Source organism: Nycticebus coucang, chromosome 19 (genome assembly GCF_027406575.1).
Source record: "Nycticebus coucang isolate mNycCou1 chromosome 19, mNycCou1.pri, whole genome shotgun sequence".
Lineage (NCBI taxonomy): Eukaryota > Metazoa > Chordata > Mammalia > Primates > Lorisidae > Nycticebus > Nycticebus coucang.
The window spans coordinates 9,564,764-9,584,359 of NC_069798.1; the positions used below are offsets into that span (position 1 = coordinate 9,564,764).

The 19,596-nt window shown below is 40.3% G+C and overlaps 1 protein-coding gene across 2 annotated transcripts in view; it reads left to right on the forward strand.

Annotated features, from left to right (window-relative positions):
- The window catches only part of MYOM1 (myomesin 1), a 148,376-nt gene that overhangs the window by 94,933 nt on the left and 33,847 nt on the right, over positions 1–19,596 (forward strand). For both annotated transcript variants that reach the window (XM_053571704.1, XM_053571702.1), the window contains 2 exons: positions 1,624–1,808; positions 5,535–5,649. In XM_053571704.1, coding sequence (XP_053427679.1) covers positions 1,624–1,808; positions 5,535–5,649 — 300 coding nt within the window. The remainder of the gene's footprint in view (positions 1–1,623; positions 1,809–5,534; positions 5,650–19,596) is intronic.

Sequence of the window (19,596 nt, forward strand, 5' to 3'; positions counted from 1 at the left end):
TTGAAACATCAATTGCAACACACCACGGCATGGCCTGATAGAGCCTGAGCTTGTGCAAGTTGGCTTTTAGGCCACTATGAGTCACTTCAGGTGATTTGAACAGGTTGTTTAGAAATCATTTGGGGTTTTCTGTTTGTTTTTGTTTTTGAGGCAGAGTTTCACTGGGTTGCCCTGGGTAGAGGGCCATGGAGTCATCATAGCTCATAGCAACCTCAAACTCTTGAGCTCAGGCGATCCTCTTGCCTCAGCCTCCCAAGTGCCTAGGACTGACTACAGACATCTGCCACAACACCCAGATAGTTTTTCTATTTTTAATAGAGATAGGGTCTCTTGATCAGGCTGGTCTGGAACTTCTGAGTTCCAGGTGATCCCCTGACCTTGGCTTCCCAGCATTACAGGTGTGAGCCACTGTGCCCAGCCTCAGTTGTTATTTTTTTTAAAGGAAAGGAAAAAAGAAAATAAAGATATATATATATATATCTGCCTAGTGGCTGGTGACTATTCGATGATGTGGGCAATTGCTCAGCAGTCTGAACTGTCCTGATAATGGACACACCAGGCACATTCCGGCTTTCTCCCTTCAGGGGGCTGTCAAGATGTCTCTTGTCTTAAGGATGAATGAGATGAATGAATACAGAATACTTGTCAGTATTTAGCACTGATTCAGGGTCCCTAGGGTTGATCGTATTTATTTTGGTAAAAGTTTTTTGTAAACCATAAGCTGTCTTTTTCCCCCCGGCTGTGGGATATATACTTTAGGAGAAAGATTTCCCTTCAGTTGGGAGTTGTTTCTTTTTCCTTTGAAAGAACTATTACCATCTATATTCACATGTCATCAGATAGAGTTGCTTTCTTAATACCATTTGGGATTGAGGGAAATTTTTTGATTATTACTCAGAAGTAATCTGAAACTGAATCTGCAGCCAACTCAGTCTGTTCCAATAAAAGGTCCTTACAACTAACACAAGCTGAGGGCAGCCTGAAGGAAATTTTGATCCAGCCTTAGAGAGGCACCATAAAGTGGCTTTACCCACCCACACCCATGAAGGACTTAGGCTGATGGACAGCAGTGTGAACCCTTGATATGAAAAGACCACAGGGTATTTGTTTTCACGGGAATGCTATTAATAGATTTAAAAAAAAACAACACCTGTAATCCTAACACTCTGGGAGGTCGCGGCAGGTGGATCAGCTGAGCTCAGGGACACCAGGCAAGGCCGGTGGCTCACACCTCATAATCCTAACACTCTGGGAGGTTACGGCAGGTGGATCGGCTGAGCTCAGGAGTTTGAGACCAGCGTAAGCAAGAGCTGTCTCTACTAAAAAAGTATAAAAACTAGCCAGATATTGTAGTAGGCACCTGTAGTTGCAGCTACTTCAGAGGCAAAGGCAAGAGGATGGCTTGAGCCCGAGAGTTTGAGGTTGCTGTGAGCTATGATACCATAGCACTCTACCCAGAGTGACAGAGTGAGACTCTGTCTCAAAAAAGATGAATAAATAAAACAATAAAGGACACCAGCATCACACTCAGGCTTCAGACTTTAAATGTGGCTCTAAATGTACATGTCCTTTAGTTTTCTAATTTACATGCGATTTCTGTTCCCTGGCCTCCCTCTCACTCAGGTCCACCACAAGCTGTCAAGTACAGTGAAGTCAGGAAGAACTCCCTAGTTCTCCATTGGAAACCTCCAGTCCACTCCGGGCGGACACCGGTCACTGGCTACTTTGTGGACATGAAGGAGGCCAGTGCCAAAGATGACCAGTGGCGAGGACTCAACAAGGCAGCTATTAAAAACTTGTACCTGAAGGTAAGAGGGTGCTCATGGTTTTAGAAAACCATTCTTTCCTTTAAAAGGGGAAAATGAAAAAAAAATAAATAAACTAATAAAAAGGTAAAAAGCAAAATAAATAAATAAATAAAACAGAAAACTGCTCTATTAATCATATTAACTTTAAAGTTAGCAAGATCAAGCATAGTATTATATCTCTGCGTTGGTCCCTTTCATGTTCCGGCTCCCAGTAAAATTCCATTGGCCCTGGCTGGAATTGGAGAAAAATCTCTGAGCTTCTGAGGCTTGGAGCAGTTTGGTTGTATGTAACCTGAATTCCTTAGCCTGGCTTTGAAAACCACCCAGCAGCTCTCCTTGCCACAACTTACCTACTTTACATTTTTGTTATTCACAATCTTAAAACGTTACTGCTTGCCAGCCCCCAAAAGTGGCTTTTTTATTCCTATCTCTAATTGTTTTTGAGGGCTCTCTTTTTACAGTGTTCCATCAGCAAGTCTGTAACTGCAGATTCTGTCCGGTCACGCCCGTCTCTAGCATTGCATCAGGGAGTCTGTAATTGCAGAGTCTGCCCATCACACCTGCCTCACTTCACCTGCAGCAGAGTGCCTTGTCCTCCTCTTATCCAGGTCATTGCCTGACAGATGACCCAGTTCCTAACTCTGTCTACCAAAGACTGTTTTGCTGTAGCCACTGAATCTCTGCCTTGTACCAAATAGAAATTTCCAGAGAATGTTTTCTTTTGTTGTTAGCAGTGGCTCTGGAGACCTTGAATCCACAGTAGGGCCTCAGAAATGGTGGGGAATATAATTCCATTAGTTACTCCTTAGAACAAAGTGTGACTTCCCCACGGTCATTCAGAAAGTTGCCTGCTGCTTTCTCCCAGCCTGGTCTGTTAGCAGAATAGGGTGGACATTGGAAGGCATTTAAAATAGACCTGGTCTAAAAGGTCTCTCCTGTCAACCTGCTGCCAGGGCTAAGTCCATGCCATCTGTCAGGCACGCTCTGGGGATGAGGCATTTATAGTCACTGTTCACAGTGTAAATACGGGGAGATATCCATAAACTGCTACACTCCACATCCCATTGACTCAGCTTAGCATATGCCAGTCAGACCTCCAGACAAAATTTCCTATGAGGAAGAAGAAAAGTCAGAGAAGGCCTAGAGCCTAAGAGGCCATTTGGCTGTCCAGATGAGCTTGGAGCCCTCTAGATTCAAAGAAAACCTGTAAGAACAGCATAAAATATTGGTGGTGGGATAGTGGTGTTGGGAGTATGTGGCAGGATGAAGATTTGCAAGTCCTCAATCTGCCACCGCACAGGATGCCAAGGGCCTGAGGTTGGACCTGACTAGGGCCTGAGGTTGGACCTGACTTAGGGCCTGAGGTTGGACCTGACTTAGGGCCTGAGGTTGGACCTGACTTAGGGCCTGAGGTTGACCTGACTTAGGGCCTGAGGTTGGACCTGACTTAGAGCCTGAGGTTGGACCTGACTTAGGGCCTGAGGTTGGACCTGACTTAGGGTCTGAGGTTGGACCTGACTTAGGGCCTGAGGTTGGACCTGACTTAGGGCCTGAGGTTGACCTGACTTAGGGTCTGAGGTTGGACCTGACTTAGGGTCTGAGGTTGGACCTGACTTAGGGCCTGAGGTTGACCTGACTTAGGGCCTGAGGTTGGACCTGACTTAGGGCCTGAGGTTGACCTGACTTAGGGTCTGAGGTTGGACCTGACTTAGGGCCTGAGGTTGACTTGACTTAGGGCCTGAGGTTGACCTGACTTAGGGTCTGAGGTTGGACCTGACTTAGGGCCTGAGGTTGACTTGACTTAGGGCCTGAGGTTGACCTGACTTAGGGTCTGAGGTTGGACCTGACTTAGGGCCTGAGGTTGACCTGACTTAGGACCTGAGGTTGGACCTGACTGAGGTGACACAAACAAGGATGAGAAGCCAAGCAAAGGAGACCAACAACGCAGAAAAAAGAACAGAATTTCAACACAGCGAAGAATTTGTTTAATGTCACACATTTATGAAAAGAAAAAGAAGAAAGGCAAATTTAGGAGAGAGAAAAAGAGACCCTCAGTGTATACCTAACAAACCTGGAAGCAAAGTTCCATAAGGAAATAATCTTATTGCTTATCCACAGTGTTTAAAGTAAAAATGGAATTTTTTATTTTTCTGATTAGGAAACTAACACAGGCTCTGAAAAAAAGTTCAAACCATAAAGTATAAAGAAGAAAGTAAAAACATCCTCTAATTCCCAAACCCATTCTGGCATATTCTTCCAGATGTTTTCTATTCAAAAAAAAAAAAAACTTACATGTTAGGAGGTATAGAAGGACAGAAGATAGAGCTCCCCCAGTGGGAGGCTGCATGGTCACAGCCGGAACACAACCGGCTATCTGGTTTCTCCTGAAAGCACCCACTTGGTTCTGGCTTCTGATGTCTAGGCGTTCCTAGAAAACGTCAAAGATGCATTACTTTCAACCCAAAGGATTTAGCCAAACATAGTTCACACTTCCTCACTTTCCTTTTTCTTTTTTGGTAATTACAATCCAATGAGACAAGGTGGTGAAAAGGGAGTAATTGGAAGGGGTAAGGGATCTGGATGGGGGAGGCAAGGGAATTCAGTTCCTTCAGAAATTATAAGGAAGGAAAAAAATCCAAGAAAAGGAAAATAGATGTGTTATCTAGATTACGTATTCATGATGCAGTTGAGGCCAGTGGTCATTGCCCCCATGATGGAAGAATGGAGGGGTGCTTCTGTCACCCCAGTGACTAGACACTCAAGTAAGAATACAGGCAGTCCCTGAGTTACAGACATCTGACTTCATATAGCTTGCACTGACAAATGAATGGAGGCTATTCCAGGTGATAGGTAAAGAGGCCCATTCCAACTAACATACAAACTCGACTTAAGATTAAAATCCATTTCTAAAATCCATTAGCTCCAGGGAAAGCTATCACTGCACAAATAATGACATTCTGTTGTAACACAATACGTGTCCAACTAAATAATTAGATTAAAAACCTAACAATTTTAATGCATAGCTCATTTAAATACGTGGTCACAGATACTTCATGTAATTAAATCAATTTATCCTAGCATTGTTTTATTTAAATCACATTTTGGATATGGATCTCCATCACAACATTTTGGGGAAAAAAATTATGCCATTGGTTATAAAAAATTCCTTTTTTCCTTTTTTTAAATTTTTTGGACAAAGTCTTGTTCTTTAACCTGGCTAGAGTGCAGTGGTATGGTACCTCTCAGCAACCTCAAACTCCTGGGTTCAAACAATCCTCCCGCCTCAGCTTCCTAAGTAGCTGGGACTACAAGCTTCTACTGCCATGCCTGGCTAATTTTTCTATTTAAAATTAGCATTAGAGGGCTGGCTAGTATGAGAGGTCTGAGCCACTTCACCCAGCCTATTTTTTCTTTTTGACCAAATAATAAGGTGGCTAATTCATTTAAAGTTTATACACACTAGTCTCTGTTTCTGATGTTGGTAGCCATTCAGTTATCGGACAGGAGAGAACATCAGCGTTAAAATGGGTCTTGGAAATTCCTCACCTACCTACAGGTGGTCCAGAGAGAATAAAGTCTGAAGCTAAAGTGTGAGTCTTTGACAAGATCAGGTCTAGAACACGAGCGCTGCACGCCTGGCAAGTGACCACATGCTCATTACAGAGGAATAGCACATCTGTTTCAATGACGTGAATGGCCCATTGTTTCTACACCTGCTTCTTCCAGGTGCAAAGTCTGAAGGAGGGCGTCAGCTACGTGTTCCGTGTCCGAGCCATGAACCAGGCCGGAGTTGGGAAGCCATCTGAACTTGCTGGTCCTGTGGTGGCAGAGACCCGTCCTGGTGAGCTTTTGTTGTGTCATTAAAATTCATTTCATCTGTGTCAAAGACCGAAGTAAAGTTCAATCTAACTTTCTGTACTTTTCCTAATTTTCAAAATCATCAACATGTGCTATCCAATATAATTGATCATTGATGACCACAGAACATGACAATCATGGATCCCGTAACACGACAGGGTTGAGCCAGGTTTGGAGGTGGTCGGGGGCTATTCTGATTCATAGCTAAAAACAAAGAAATTCTTGATCAAATTTTGCTTCCTGGACCAATTGTTCCAGACATACATTCCTGGGACATTATTTTTATTATGCTTTAGTCCTTAATTCAGTCTTACAAGAATATTTTCCTAATCATAGGCAGAGCTGGAATAGCCCAGTTTGCAGGCACAATCATTCAACAAAAGTAAGATTTAGGTAATTATAGCGATTACCCCAAACCAGAGGTCAGCAGACTGAAGGGCCACATGGTAAATATTTTCAATACTATGGCCATGCAGTCTCTGTCACGACTTCTCAACGCTGCCATGGCATGAATGAAGCCATAAAGAATACATAAGCTAATGAGTGTGGTTGTGTTCTCATAAAACTTTATCAGGTACATTACATACATTATGCATGGTCTAAAAAATCTCAATCTTAATTACCCCATGTCTTGAAATGCTAACCTTCTTTTGATTGTTTAAAAATGTAAAAACCGGGCGGCGCCTGTGGTTCAAGGAGTAGGGTGCCAGTCCCATATGCCGGAGGTGTTGGGTTCAAACCCAGCCCCGGCCAAAAACCACTAAAAAAAAAAAAAAAGGGCGGCGCCTGTGGCTCAGTCGGTAGGGCGCCGGCCCCATATACCGAGGGTGGCGGGTTCAAACCCGGCCCCGGCCAAACTGCAACCAAAAAATAGCCGGGCGTTGTGGCGGGCGCCTGTAGTCCCAGCTACTTGGGAGGCTGAGGCAAGAGAATCGCTTAAGCCCAGGAGTTGGAGGTTGCTGTGAGCTGTGTGAGGCCACGGCTCTCTACCGAGGGCCATAGAGTGAGACTCTGTCTCTACAAAAAAAAAAATGTAAAAACCATTGTTAGCTTCTGGGCTGTACAAATCAAGGCCATGGGCCAGATTTTAGCCCACAGACCATAGTTTGCTGACCCCTGGGTTAAAACAACAGCAATCCCAACTGAATAGTCTAATAGAGGGAGCCCTCACCTTCCAGCTTCAAGAGGTGCTAGGATTGGACTAGAGACAACAATCTTTTCTTTCATTATGAGAACAATGATTGCAGTGTTCATTGCCCAAGTAGTTTCACATTATTACATGACACTTTCTTTTTAATCTGTATCATTTAACCTGTATCATTGTTCAAAGAGATCATATATTTCAGTTCACAAAATTATATAAAACAATAGAAATGAAAGAAGATAAAAAATCTCACCCAAATATTTTAAGTTTATATTCATTCCAGTCCAAACTCTGTTTTCAGACTGAAATAAACAAAGAGCAGATAGGCAGATAATACTACATTATTTCCTGATGAGGAATAATTGTAAACATAGACAACTCTTCATTCACTACTAGTTACTTGAAAAGTACGTGAAATGTACCCTCTGAAGGAATATCAGCCACTTTCATCCTTTTTTCTTTCTTTCTTTTTTATTTTTTTGCTGAGACAGAGTCTCACTCTATTGCCCAGGCTCCAGTGGCATGGCTTCAGACAACCTCAAACTCCTGGGCTCCAACAATCCTCCTGCCTCAGCCTCCCATGTAGCTAGGACTATAGGCACCCTCTTCAATGCTCAGCTAATTTTTCTATTTTTAGTAGAGATGGGGTCTCACACTTGCTGAGTCTAGTCTCAAACTCCTGAGCTCAAGGGATCTTCCTGCCTCAGCCTCTCAGAGTGCTAGGATTACAGGCATCAGTGTGCTCAACCAGCTCATCCAATTTCTTCTTCTTTTTTTTTTTTTGGCTGGGGCTGGGTTTGAACCCCCCACCTCCGGCATATGGGACCGGCGCCCTACTCCTTGAGCCACAGGCGCCGCCCCCAATTTCTTTATAAACTATTTTCAGCTACTTTTATAGCTATCTCTAGACATGAGTCAGACAAAAGTGACCTTCTTGGGTGAAAGTGTGGTAAGTGTCCAGAGAGAGTGCAGCACTTCGTATAAAGAACCTTTGCAAAATTTCATGAGAAAATAGAAAATGCTTGGAGCATACACACAGACAAAAGGTAACACACAAAGACACCAGGACACATATTCCTGTAGAAATGAGACCCTTCCGCTGACAATTGTTAGATATTAAAGGTGCCAAACGGACATCTCCAAGGACCCAAGTGCAGAATCTATCTTCCTAAGAACAACATTTAGATTGCTACACAAGCAAACTCTTAACCTAGGCGTGGGCAAATCAAAATCGCCCTTTAATCTGTGGATTCCAAATCTTATTTCCTCATCTGTAGCCTCACAGTGGCAGATGACCAGGTTCAATATTAGCAGGAACATCACTAGGGAAATTTTGTCACCAGAAAAGCATCTCATCTGCTGGTGACCTCCTGGGTGAGAATTTTGTTTCACTGACATGGAATAAGGCACCAAAAGTCATTTTTGTGGCCATTGCATTCCCAGAATATAACCATAAACCACAGCAGATACGCTAGGAAGCATCTTATTAACCCTCCGTGACCACTGGCTCGGGGCCCAGGAAGGATTCCTGGAAGGAGATGCTTCCCATGAAGGAGCCCAGTGGCCTTTATACCTGTATTCTGTGCTAGAAGCACATTCATTCTTGCCACATGAATTTCTTGAGCTCTTCCACATGCTGGTGCCACTTGAACCCTGAAAGTAATGTGACATCATCCCTGCACACTGGGCTTACCATCTAGAGGAAAAGCCAGAGTTTACATCAGGAGATGCTAAGAGCTAGGATACACATTTATAAAATATTCCTTGTAGCTCAATAGGCTATAAGAGGCGTCCTCAAACTTTTTAAACAGAGGCCAATTCACTGTCCCTCAGACCGTTGGAGGGCTGGACCATAGTTAAAAAAAACAAAAAAAAAACTATGAACAAATTCCTATGCACACTGCACATATCTTATTTTGAAGTAAAAAAAACAAAACGGGAACAAATACAATCACACGGCCTCATGTGGCCACTATAATCTAGGAATTAAGGTTTTATAAGTCCTTGTTAAAACTTCTACGTAGCCTAAAACTGTCTGTCTTTATTCATTTTGTCAAATATCGATATTTTACTTTTACCCACGTATTTATTTTTATGTTAGAATAGATAGGGCAGAGAGGAGACATTATCAAGTTCAAGATTTGGGAGGTGGAACTTGGATCGCTATTTTAGAAGAACGACTTCTTCGGGGACACATTATTCAAATTTCACAGGAAATAAAACTCGCTCTGTAACAGCAAGCCACAAACACATCTAACAAGACACCTCAAGTGTAATTTGAATTCTAGTTAAAAGTTAACCTAATCCCCCAAGTTTGCTACCATCTTCTGGTGTCCCTTTGAAGTCAAAGAAATATAAGCAGACACAGCCGGCCCCTGCCATAAAGGCTGATGGTGCTGCTAATGAATATCTAGATAACGGATTAAATGTGCTGTAAGGAATTCACTAGCCCAACAAGCCTATAAAAATAATAGGATAAAAGGTATTTAATGTGGATTTGTTGGTACATAAAAGGCAGTTTTCTTCTTGACATTTGATATTTTAAAAATAGTATCTGTGGTTTATTGTATCAGGCCGGGGGTGGGGGTGGAGGCCAGGTGAGTCAGATCAGATGGAAGACCAGAGGGAGGCCGGCCAAGGCCGGCAGGTGATCAGGAGGGCAGCAACTCCTGGCAGCTACTCTTCCCAGGTGATGGCTGGAAAACCCCAGCCCCTGTCCGAGGCCCCAGCAGGGAGTGGCTTACAGGAAGTTAGGAACTGGTCATGAGTAGCAGGGCAAGACAGGAAAATGAAACAGGAGGAACAATGAGTCAGGGGTGGACAACGCAGACGCTGGCAGGGCTGAGACGGCGGATGTGTGCCCCTGGCCAGTGAAATCATGGAAGGTTCTAAAGCAGGAAGCCAGCCTGACTTTTAAAAGAAAAATAAGTTCAGCTAGCTAATTTAGAAAACTGTTCTTTATTTTCTTACTAACTGATCTCTTTCATCCACTACAGCAGTAGTTCTTAACCTTGGCTGAACATTGAAATCATGCCAGGAACTTTTCAAAAACACTGATATCCAGTGTTTAAATCAATTAAATCATTATCGTTAGGACCAATTAAATCATTATTGTTAGGACTAGTGGGCTGAGGGTGGTGAATAAGGCATTCTTTTTTTTTCTTTTTCTTTTCTTTTCTTTTTTTTCTTTTTTAAGGAATCTCTAGGGCTGAGCTCCTGGACATGTTTGTTATTTGTTTAGCTCCTTGGCTAATTCCATTATAAAACCAGGCTTGAAAATAGCTCCTTCAAAATAGGAACTTTGCCTGTTCTGTGTATATGCTGAAAGCCTAGCAAAGTACCTGAAATACAGTAGTTAATCTAGTAAGTGAAAAAATAATGACTATAATGTTTTGGCCAGTGAGTGTGACACTAGTCACATGTGACAGAGTGTGACTCAGCATGTCCACTTAACTGAGGCATCTAATAACTGCTAATGAAGGCCAAGCTGGAAAGAATTGTCCAATGGAGGCCCCAACCTGGGCACCAGGGTGGCACCGGGTCAGCCAGAAACACAGGAGGGCTCAGTGTTACATGTTACTGGTCACTTGAATTCGTTTCTGTCCAATTCTATTCAGTGCCACTCTCCAGTCTTTAAAGCATCAATACACACACAGAAAAGGACAAATAAATATGATTTATAATAGTGATAAATGCATGCTGATTTAAAAGACCTTAAACTATGTGCAAAAGAATTCTCACATCAGATTACTGAATGTCTGGGAAGGTGAACAGTTTACTGTGACTTTATTTCAGCTTTTAAATTCTATCTGTTTTTTCCATCAATTTTGGGGGGAGAGAAAAGTAGAATGGAGTGAATTAATTTCCAACTCGCTCATTTCAGCTCCGGGCCACACTTCACTCATTTACATACTGGGGGTTCCTCATAGTCTGGAGACACCATTAAAATGCCATGTATTCAATCAGATATCTCTGTGTCCATATTAAAGATTTGTTTAGGGTTGAGGAATTGACTAGAGAAAATTTTTCTTAAATCCTTGTCAGTCCAAACAAAACAAAACAAACTTCTTCATTTGCTCTACATAAATCTCCTGATATCATATTCTTGAATGGATTCAAAGGTGGTTTTTGAGAAAATCTGAGTCATACCTAATTTTGGTCCAGTTTTCCAGCCCAACTCTCTGGAAAAATTAGATGGCCTTTTATCTGGATGAGACTATCCATCATAAGTTACTTTGATAGCCATCATCTTTTACTTTGATAATACAATATCCAACTTGCTTCCTGCCCATTAATTATCTAAGCCATTTTCATCATACATTAATCAACTTTAGAGAATATGTCTTTTTGGCATTACCAGCAATCAATCATGAATTAATTGACAGTAGCTTACCTCTTGGCAAAAGCTCTGTTAAGCTATGGGACAGTCTAAAAACAAAATTTGAGGCCAGGCATGGTGGCTCACGCCTATAATCCCAGCCCTCTGGGAGGCTAAGGCAGGAGGATCCCTTGAGCTCAGGAGTTAGAGACCAGCCTGAGCAAAAGTGAGACTCCATCTCTACTACAATAGAAAATTTAGTCAGGCATCCAGGAGGCACCTCTAGTCCCAGCTATTCAGGAGGATTTGAGGCAAGAGGATCATTTGAACCTAGGAGTTTCAGGTTACGATGAGCTATGACACCACGGCATTCTAGCCTGGACAACCGAGTGAGACTCTTGTCTCAAAACAAAACAAAAAATACCCCCAAACTTGAGCATGTTTTACCTAGACCTTTCTCTCCAGCTTTCTCCATGACATTTCATCCAAGGCACTATCTGCTGTGTTAACCTGAGAAATGTTACAAATGTGCCATATCACCAACAGTGAGCACAGATCTTTTTTCTGCTAATCAGCTTTCATTAATGTTTGTGTATTTAATGTGTGGCCCAAGGCAACTCTTATTCTTCCAGTGTGTGGCAGAGAAAGAAGAAAAGTTTGAACATCCCTGGGCTGTACATCATCACATTGCTTGTGTTACAACTCAGCTGTAAGGTAATGACCTACAACTCAGAGGTTGAGGCAGAAATACATAAGATTGCTTAGGACCTAAACAAACATCTTTTACAAAAAAAGAGAAACATCTTTTGTTTTACTTATTTGCACAAAAGATTTCCAAGTGCTCTACGAAACTGATTTTCTGAAACATAGTCCCCTCCTTATCTTCAGGGGATTGGTTTCTGAACTCCCTGCAGGCACCAAATCCATGTATGCTCAAGCCCCTCATCTATGGCGTAGTAGATGCGTTACATACATCCTCCTCCTCTCGAGATTCCTGACAATACCTAACATATTGTCAGTGCTATGTAAACAGTTATGCTGTATTGGGTTTTTATTTCTATTATTTTATATTGTTGTATTTTTTGTTATTTTTATTTTTTAATACTTCTGGGGTTAGTTGAGCCCACAAATGTGGAACCTGCAGATGGGGAGGGCCAACAGCACCTTAATGGTCCAGCACTGTAGTCTTCTCTTAGTGACAGAGGCAACTGAGACAGCAGCTAAGCAGGATTTTCCCTTTCTCCAAGTTGCGTGGGTTTGGGATCAAATTTGGCCCTTCGCAAACCTGAACAAATTATTATTGTGGATCCCCAGTCGTTTCATCTGCCTGAGAGCTTACTGCTAACGCGTTAATACTTTAAAATTTTATTTTAAGACTCTTCGATGAAAATGTTTTTAAAATAGATTACAAACTTTGGTAAGTGCTTTTCAACCTTCCTGAATGCATCTACTGAAACTCATTTACCTTTTTCTGTGACTCAGAGCCATAAACATGAACCATATTTATTAGCACCACTAGATAGTGGTGGCATTAATGGCTGAGGGGATAATTGGTCCCCATACTAAACTAAATAAGACTTCTGCCTACATTTTGTTTTTCTGTCTTGTCTCTTACTATCATTTTTCTTTTTCTCAGTGTGTCTGCTGATAAATCTTCTTCTCTCTCTCTTTTAATTTGATCTACTCGAGAAAAGTATAAACAGAGTCTGAGTGACGGGTTATGGAATTCTCCAGGGAGTGTGCGGGATACTATTGTGTGCCCTTTGTCACATCAGCACTAGCTCTCAGAGGCTTATTTTCCCAACTTCTCGGTTGGGACAAGGTTCCAAATGGGTGAGGTGCTATAGTACAAAGGTCAGCTACAGAACTGAGACAAAGGTGGAGCTAATGAAATTGTCCATACTCATTCAGTTTTGTGGCTCTTTTGTTTGAAGAAAAGTCACATCTTTCACTTTTAGTAAAATCAAGATTTTTAACCCAAGCAATATTTTTCTGCTGTAAACTTAAGCTATCCCTCTATTATAACCAACAACAAGCATGTGGATAATTCACTTTAAAAAAAAAAAGGATTACAGGTAAGATAATGAATGATTAATATAGCAATCTGTCAGCTGGGCACGGTGGCTCACACCTGTAATGCTACCACTCTGGGGGACTGAGGCAGGTGGATTGCCTGAGCTCATGAGTTCAAGACCAGCCTGAGCAAAAAGCAAGACCCCGTCTCTACTAAAAATAGAAAAAAAAAAAAAAAACTGAGGCAAGAGGATAGCTTGAGCCCAAGAGTTGGAGGTTGCTGTGAGCTATGACACCACAGAACTCTACCCAGGGCAACAGCTTGAGACTCTGTCTCAAAAAAAAAAAACAAAGAAAAAAAATAGAGCAATCTGTCATGCTTCCCAAATAGATATTATACAGAAAGCAAGATTCCATCACTTCTTTCCATTTCTTAGCAATCCGTATATACAAAACATTATCTGTGTATATTCTGAGTGAATATATAAATGAATAAGAGCTTTTGTTCAATATTTATTGTACAACGATGGAGTATAAGGATTAGTCACATGTTATCAGGGATAGAAATAAAACATGCTCTCCAAGTTCCAGGGGAGAAGACATGGCCCTTTAAAAGGAACACATGGTGGACATTCCATTTAAGGAACAAGAAAGTCTTTAGTTGACCATTATTTCAGTGTACATAGGCAAATATAAAAATACCCTATGTGTGTCAAAAAACGAATCTTTAAAAATCTCCTAGAGCTAAGGCTTCTCTAAGCTTTACATGTATTATCCCTCACTTTTTGGAGGTTTGTAGTTGAAGCACACACTGCCGTCGTCAGTAAGGACACAAGTTAGAGCAACTGTCAGGTCCAGGAACCAAGATCCTCCTGCCAATAACTGTTTGGACACTGGTTCCCTCTTGGCCTTCCCCTGGGAGGACTTCTGCAATTTTTTTTCCACTGATAAGTTTTTATTAGACAATAGGTCAGAATGTTGGCCTCTTATGATACAGTCGAGAAAGAAAGCCTTAAATCCCTTGGGAAGTATCTACTGGAAGATTTAAAAATAAAACCATACCTTCTGGAATTAAATATAACACATTTCTCCTAATGTACTGAAACAAACCAAGGTTAGGCTAGCAAATGAATGAGTATAAATCTGAGCAAAGCATTTTACTTCTTTCATCTGGATTCAGGCATAGATATGAATGAATGTTTAACATGCTGTCCAAGCGCTCTTTGAATTGCTATATTAGTTGCAGGTGCAATTTATTATAACTCTCAAAATAACTCAAAACACTGAATTGTTTTCTTTTAAAATCCAAAAACGAATCTTCTTGAAACAGCTGAATCTCCTGAAACTCATTTCCATTTAAATTTGTTCAATAATAGTCATTTCTAAGTTGCTATCATTCTAATCTAGAGGGGCATCTTCAGATTGATTTATGGTTGTGTGATCAGCAGAGCAAGTTCCCTTGTACTTATTTTTTTTGTTCATTTGTTTGTTTGTTTTTATTAAATCATAGCTGTGTATATCAATGCAATCATGGGGTACAGTGTGCTGGTTTTATATATAATTTGAAATATTTTCATCAAACTGGTTAACATAGCCTTCATGGCATTTTCTTAGTTATTATGTTAAGACGTTTATATTCTACATTTAGTAAATTTCGCATGTACCCTTATAAGATGCACCAGTCTTTTTCTTCTTGAATGTTTTGGTAGCATTTGACAAAGTTTACTACCACCTCCCTCTGGACCTTTCTACTCCCCATTCTTCACGACAACTGGACCCTTTTCTCAACCTCTCATCTCTTTGGTGATTGCTTCTCTGGTTTGTTTAGAGGCTTCTTTTCTGCCTTTCTAATAAACACTGGTGTTTTCTAGTGTGGTTTTTTTTTTTTGACAAGTTTTTTTTTTTTTATTGTTGGGGATTCATTGCTGGTACAATAAGCCAGGTTACACTGACTGCATTTGTTAGGTAAAGTCCCTCTTGCAATCATGTCTTGCTCCCCAAAGGTGTGGCACACACCAAGGCCCCACCCCACTCCCTCCTTCTCACTCTCTGCTCTTCCTTTCGCCTGCCCCCACCGTGACCTTAATTGTTGTTAATTGTCCTCATATCAAAATTGAGTACATAGAATTCATGCTTCTCTATTCTTGTGATGCTTTACTAAGAATAATGTCTTCCACTTCTATCCAGGTTAATACGAAGGATGTAAAGTCTCCATTTTTTAATGGCTAAATAGTATTCCATGGTATACATATACCACAGCTTGTTAATCCATTCCTGGGTTGGTGGGCATTTAGGCTGTTTCCACATTTTGGCGATTGTAAATTGAGCTGCAATAAATAGTCTAGTGCAAGTGTCCTTATGATAAAAGGATTTTTTTCCATCTGGGTAGATGTCCAGTAATGGGATTGCAGGATCAAATGGGAGGTCTAGCTTGAGTGCTTTGAGGTTTCTCCATACTTCCTTCCAAAAAGGTTATACTAGTTTGCAGTCCCACCAGCAGTGTAAAAGTGTTCCCTTCTCTCCACATCCATGCCAGCATCTGCAGTTTTGAGATTTTGTGATGTGGACCATTCTCGCTGGGGTTAGATGGTATCTCAGGTGGTTTTGATTTGCATTTCTCTAATAGATAGCGATGATGAACATTTATTCATGTTTGTCAGCCATTCGTCTGTCTTTTTTAGAGAAGGTTCTATTCATGTCTCTTGCCCATTGATACATGGGATTGTTGGCTTTTTTCATGTGGATTAATTTGAGTTCTCTCTAGATCCTAGTCATCAAGCTTTTGTCTGATTCAAAATATGCAAATATCCTTTCCCATTGTGTAGGTTGTCTCTTTGCTTTGGTTATTGTCTCCTTAGCTGTACAGAAGCTTTTTAGTTTAATGAAGTCCCATTTGTTTATTTTTGTTGTTGTTACCATTACCACGGGAGTCTTCTTCATGAAGTCTTTCTCCAGGCCAATATCTTACAGTGTTTTTCCTATGCTTTCTTTGAGGATTTTTATTGTTTCATGCCTTAAGTTTAAGTCCTTTATCCATCTTGAATCAATTTTTGTGAGTGGGGAAAGGTGTGGGTCCAGTTTCAGTCTTTTACATGTGGATATCCAGTTATCCCAACACCATTTATTGAATAGGGAGTCTTTCCCCCAAGGTATGTTCTTGTTTGGTTTATCAAAGGTTAGGTGGTCATAAGATGTTAGTTTCATTTCTTGGTTTTCAATTCGATTCCAAGTGTCTATGTCTCTATTTTTGTGCCAGTACCATGCTGTCTTGACCACTATGCTTTGTAGTACAGACTAAAATCTGGTATGGTGATGCCCCTGGCTTCATTTTTATCACTAAGAACTACCTTAGCTATACGGGTTTTTTTCTGGTTCCATACAAAATGCAGAATCATTTTTTCCAAATATTGAAAGTATGATGCTGGTATTTTAATAGGAATGGCATTGAATAGGTAGATTGCTTTGGGAAGTATAGACATTTTAACAATGTTGATTCTTCCTATCCATGAGCATGGTATGTTCTTCCATTTGTAATATCCTCTGCTATTTCCTTTCTGAGGAGTTCATAGTTTTCTTTATAGAGGTCCTTCACCTCCTTCGTTAGGTATATTCCTAGATATTTCATTTTCTTTGAAACTATGGTGAAAGGAGTTGTGTCCTTAATTAGCTTCTCATCTTGACTGATATTGGTGTATACAAAGGCTACTGACTTGTGGACATTGATTTTATATCCTGAGACATTACTGTATTTTTTATGACTTCCAGGAGTCTTGTGGTTGAGTCTTTGGGATTCTCTAAGTGTAAGATCATGTCGTCAGCAAAGAGGGAGAGTTTGACCTCCTCTGCTCCCATTTGGATTCCCTTTATTTCCTTGTCTTGCCTAATTGTATTGGCTAGAACTTCCAGCACTATGTTGAATAGTAAAGGTGACAGAAGACAACCTTGTCTGGTTCCAGTTCTAAGAGGAAAAGCTTTCAGTTTTACTCCATTCAGTAAAATATTAGCTGTGGGTTTGTCATAGATAGCTTCAATCAATTTCAGACATGTGCCACCTATGCCTATACTCTTCAGTGTTCTAATTAGAAAAGGATGCTGGATTTTATCAAATGCTTTTTCTGCATCTATTGAGAGGATCATATGATCTTTATTTTTGCCTCTGTTAATATGGTGGATAACGTTTATGGACTTGCGTATGTTAAACCAGCCTTGCATCCCTGGGATGAAACCTACTTGATCATGATGTATGACTTTTTTGATGATAAGCTGTAATCTATTGGCTAGGATTTTGTTGAGAATTTTTGCATCTATATTCATGAGTGAAATTTTTCTGAAATCCTCCTTTTTGGTTGGGTCTTTTCCTGGCTTTGGTATCAGGGTGATGTTTGCTTCATAGAACGTGTTGGGGAAGATTCCTTCCTCCTTGACTTTTTGGAATAATTTCTGCAGTACAGGAATAAACTCTTCCTTGAAGGTTTGATAGAATTCTGGTGTGAAGCCATCTGGACCAGGGAATTTTTTGGTTGGAAGATTTTTTATTGTTTCTTTAATGTCAGTGCTTGAAATTGGTCTGTTCAGGAGCTGTATTCCTTCCTGGCTAAGTCTAGGAAGAGGGTGTGATTCCAAATATTGATCCATTTCCTTCACATTGTCAAATTTCTGTGCATAGAGTTTCTGGTAGTATTCAGAGATGGTCTCTTGTATCTCTGTGGGATCAGTTGTTATTTCCCCTTTATCATTTCTGATTGAGGTTACTAGAGATTTTACTTTTTTATTTCTAGTTAGTCTAGCCAATGGTTTATCTATTTTATTTTTTAAAAAAAACAACTCCTTGTTTTATTAATTTTCTGAATGATTCTTTTGTTTTCAATTTCATTGATCTCTTTCAATTTCATTGATCAATTTCATTGATCTCTGATTTGATTTTGGATATTTCTTTTCTTCTACTGGGTTTGGGCTTAGATTGTTCTTCTTTTTCCAATTCCATAAGATGACTTGTGAGTGTGTTGATGCGCTCTCTTTATGTTTTTTGAGTATAGGCATCTAAAGCGATAAATTTTCCTCTCAAAACTGCTTTTGCAGTATCACACAGGTTTTGGTAGCTTGTGTCTTCATTGTTGTTATGCTCAAGGAAGTTAATGATTTCCTGTTTTATTTCTTCCTGCACCCATCTTATTCAACAGAAGGTTGTTTAATTTCCATGCCTTTGTGTGGGGTTCAACATTTTTGTTAGAGTTGAGTTCCACCTTTAGTGCCTTCTGGTCTGAGAAGATACAAGGTAAAATTTCAATTCTTTTGATTCTGTTGATATTTGTTTTGTGTCCCAGGATATGATCAATTTTGGAGAATGTTCCATGGGGTGATGAGAAGAATGTATATTCTTTATCTTTGGGATGGAGTGTTCTATATGTGTCTATCAAGCACAGTTGTTCTAGGGTCTCATTTAAATCTCTTATATCTTTGTTTAATTTCTGTTTAGAGGATCTGTCCAGGATCTGTCCTGTGAGAGGAGTGTTAAAGTCCCCTGTTATTATGGTATTATCAGATATCATATTGCTCAGACTGAGTAAGGTCTGTTTCAAGAATCTAGGAGCATTTAAATTGGGTGCATAAATATTTAGAATTGAAACATCTTCTTGTTGTATTTTTCCCTTGGCCAATATAAAGTGACCATCTTTGTCTTTTTTGACTTTAGATGCTTTAAATCCACATGTATCTGAAAATGAGATTGCAACTCCTCTTTTCTTCTGGATTCCATCTGCCTGAAAAATTGTCTTCCAACCCTTGACTCAGAGTTTTAATTTGTCTTTTGAAGCCAGGTGTGTTTCTTGCAGACAGCAAATGGATGGGTTGTGTTTTTTAATCCAGTCAGCCAATCTATGTCTCTTCAGTGGGGGATTCAAGCCATTAACATTTATTGAGATAATTGATAAGTGTGGTAGTATTCTATTCATCTTATTTTGTGAGAGACCATTTTATCTTTTGCATCCGTGTGGAAGTTAGTTTCTGTCCTTTAATTTCTGAGTTGTTACTTTGCTGCTGATCCATTGTGATGATAACAGGTTGAAGTATTTCCTGTAGAGCTGGTTTTGTTGTGGCAAATTTCCTCAATGTTTGTATGTCTGTAAATGATTTGATTTCTCCGTCAATTTTAAAGCTTAGCTTAGCAGGGTATAGAATTCTGGGCTGGAAATTGTTCTGTTTAAGTAGATTAAACGTAGATGACCATTGTCTGAGTTATCTCAAGAACTTTGTCCTCTACCTCTGAAATTCTTTCTTCTGCATGGTCTAACCTGTTGCTGATACTTTCCATTGCGTCTTTAAGTTCCCTAATTAACTGCTTCAGTTCCTTCAGCTATGCTATATCCTTTCTATATTCTTCATATCATTCATCTCTTATTTGATTCTGTTTTTGGATTTCCTTTTGGTTATTTTCCACTTTATTAGCAGTTTCCTTC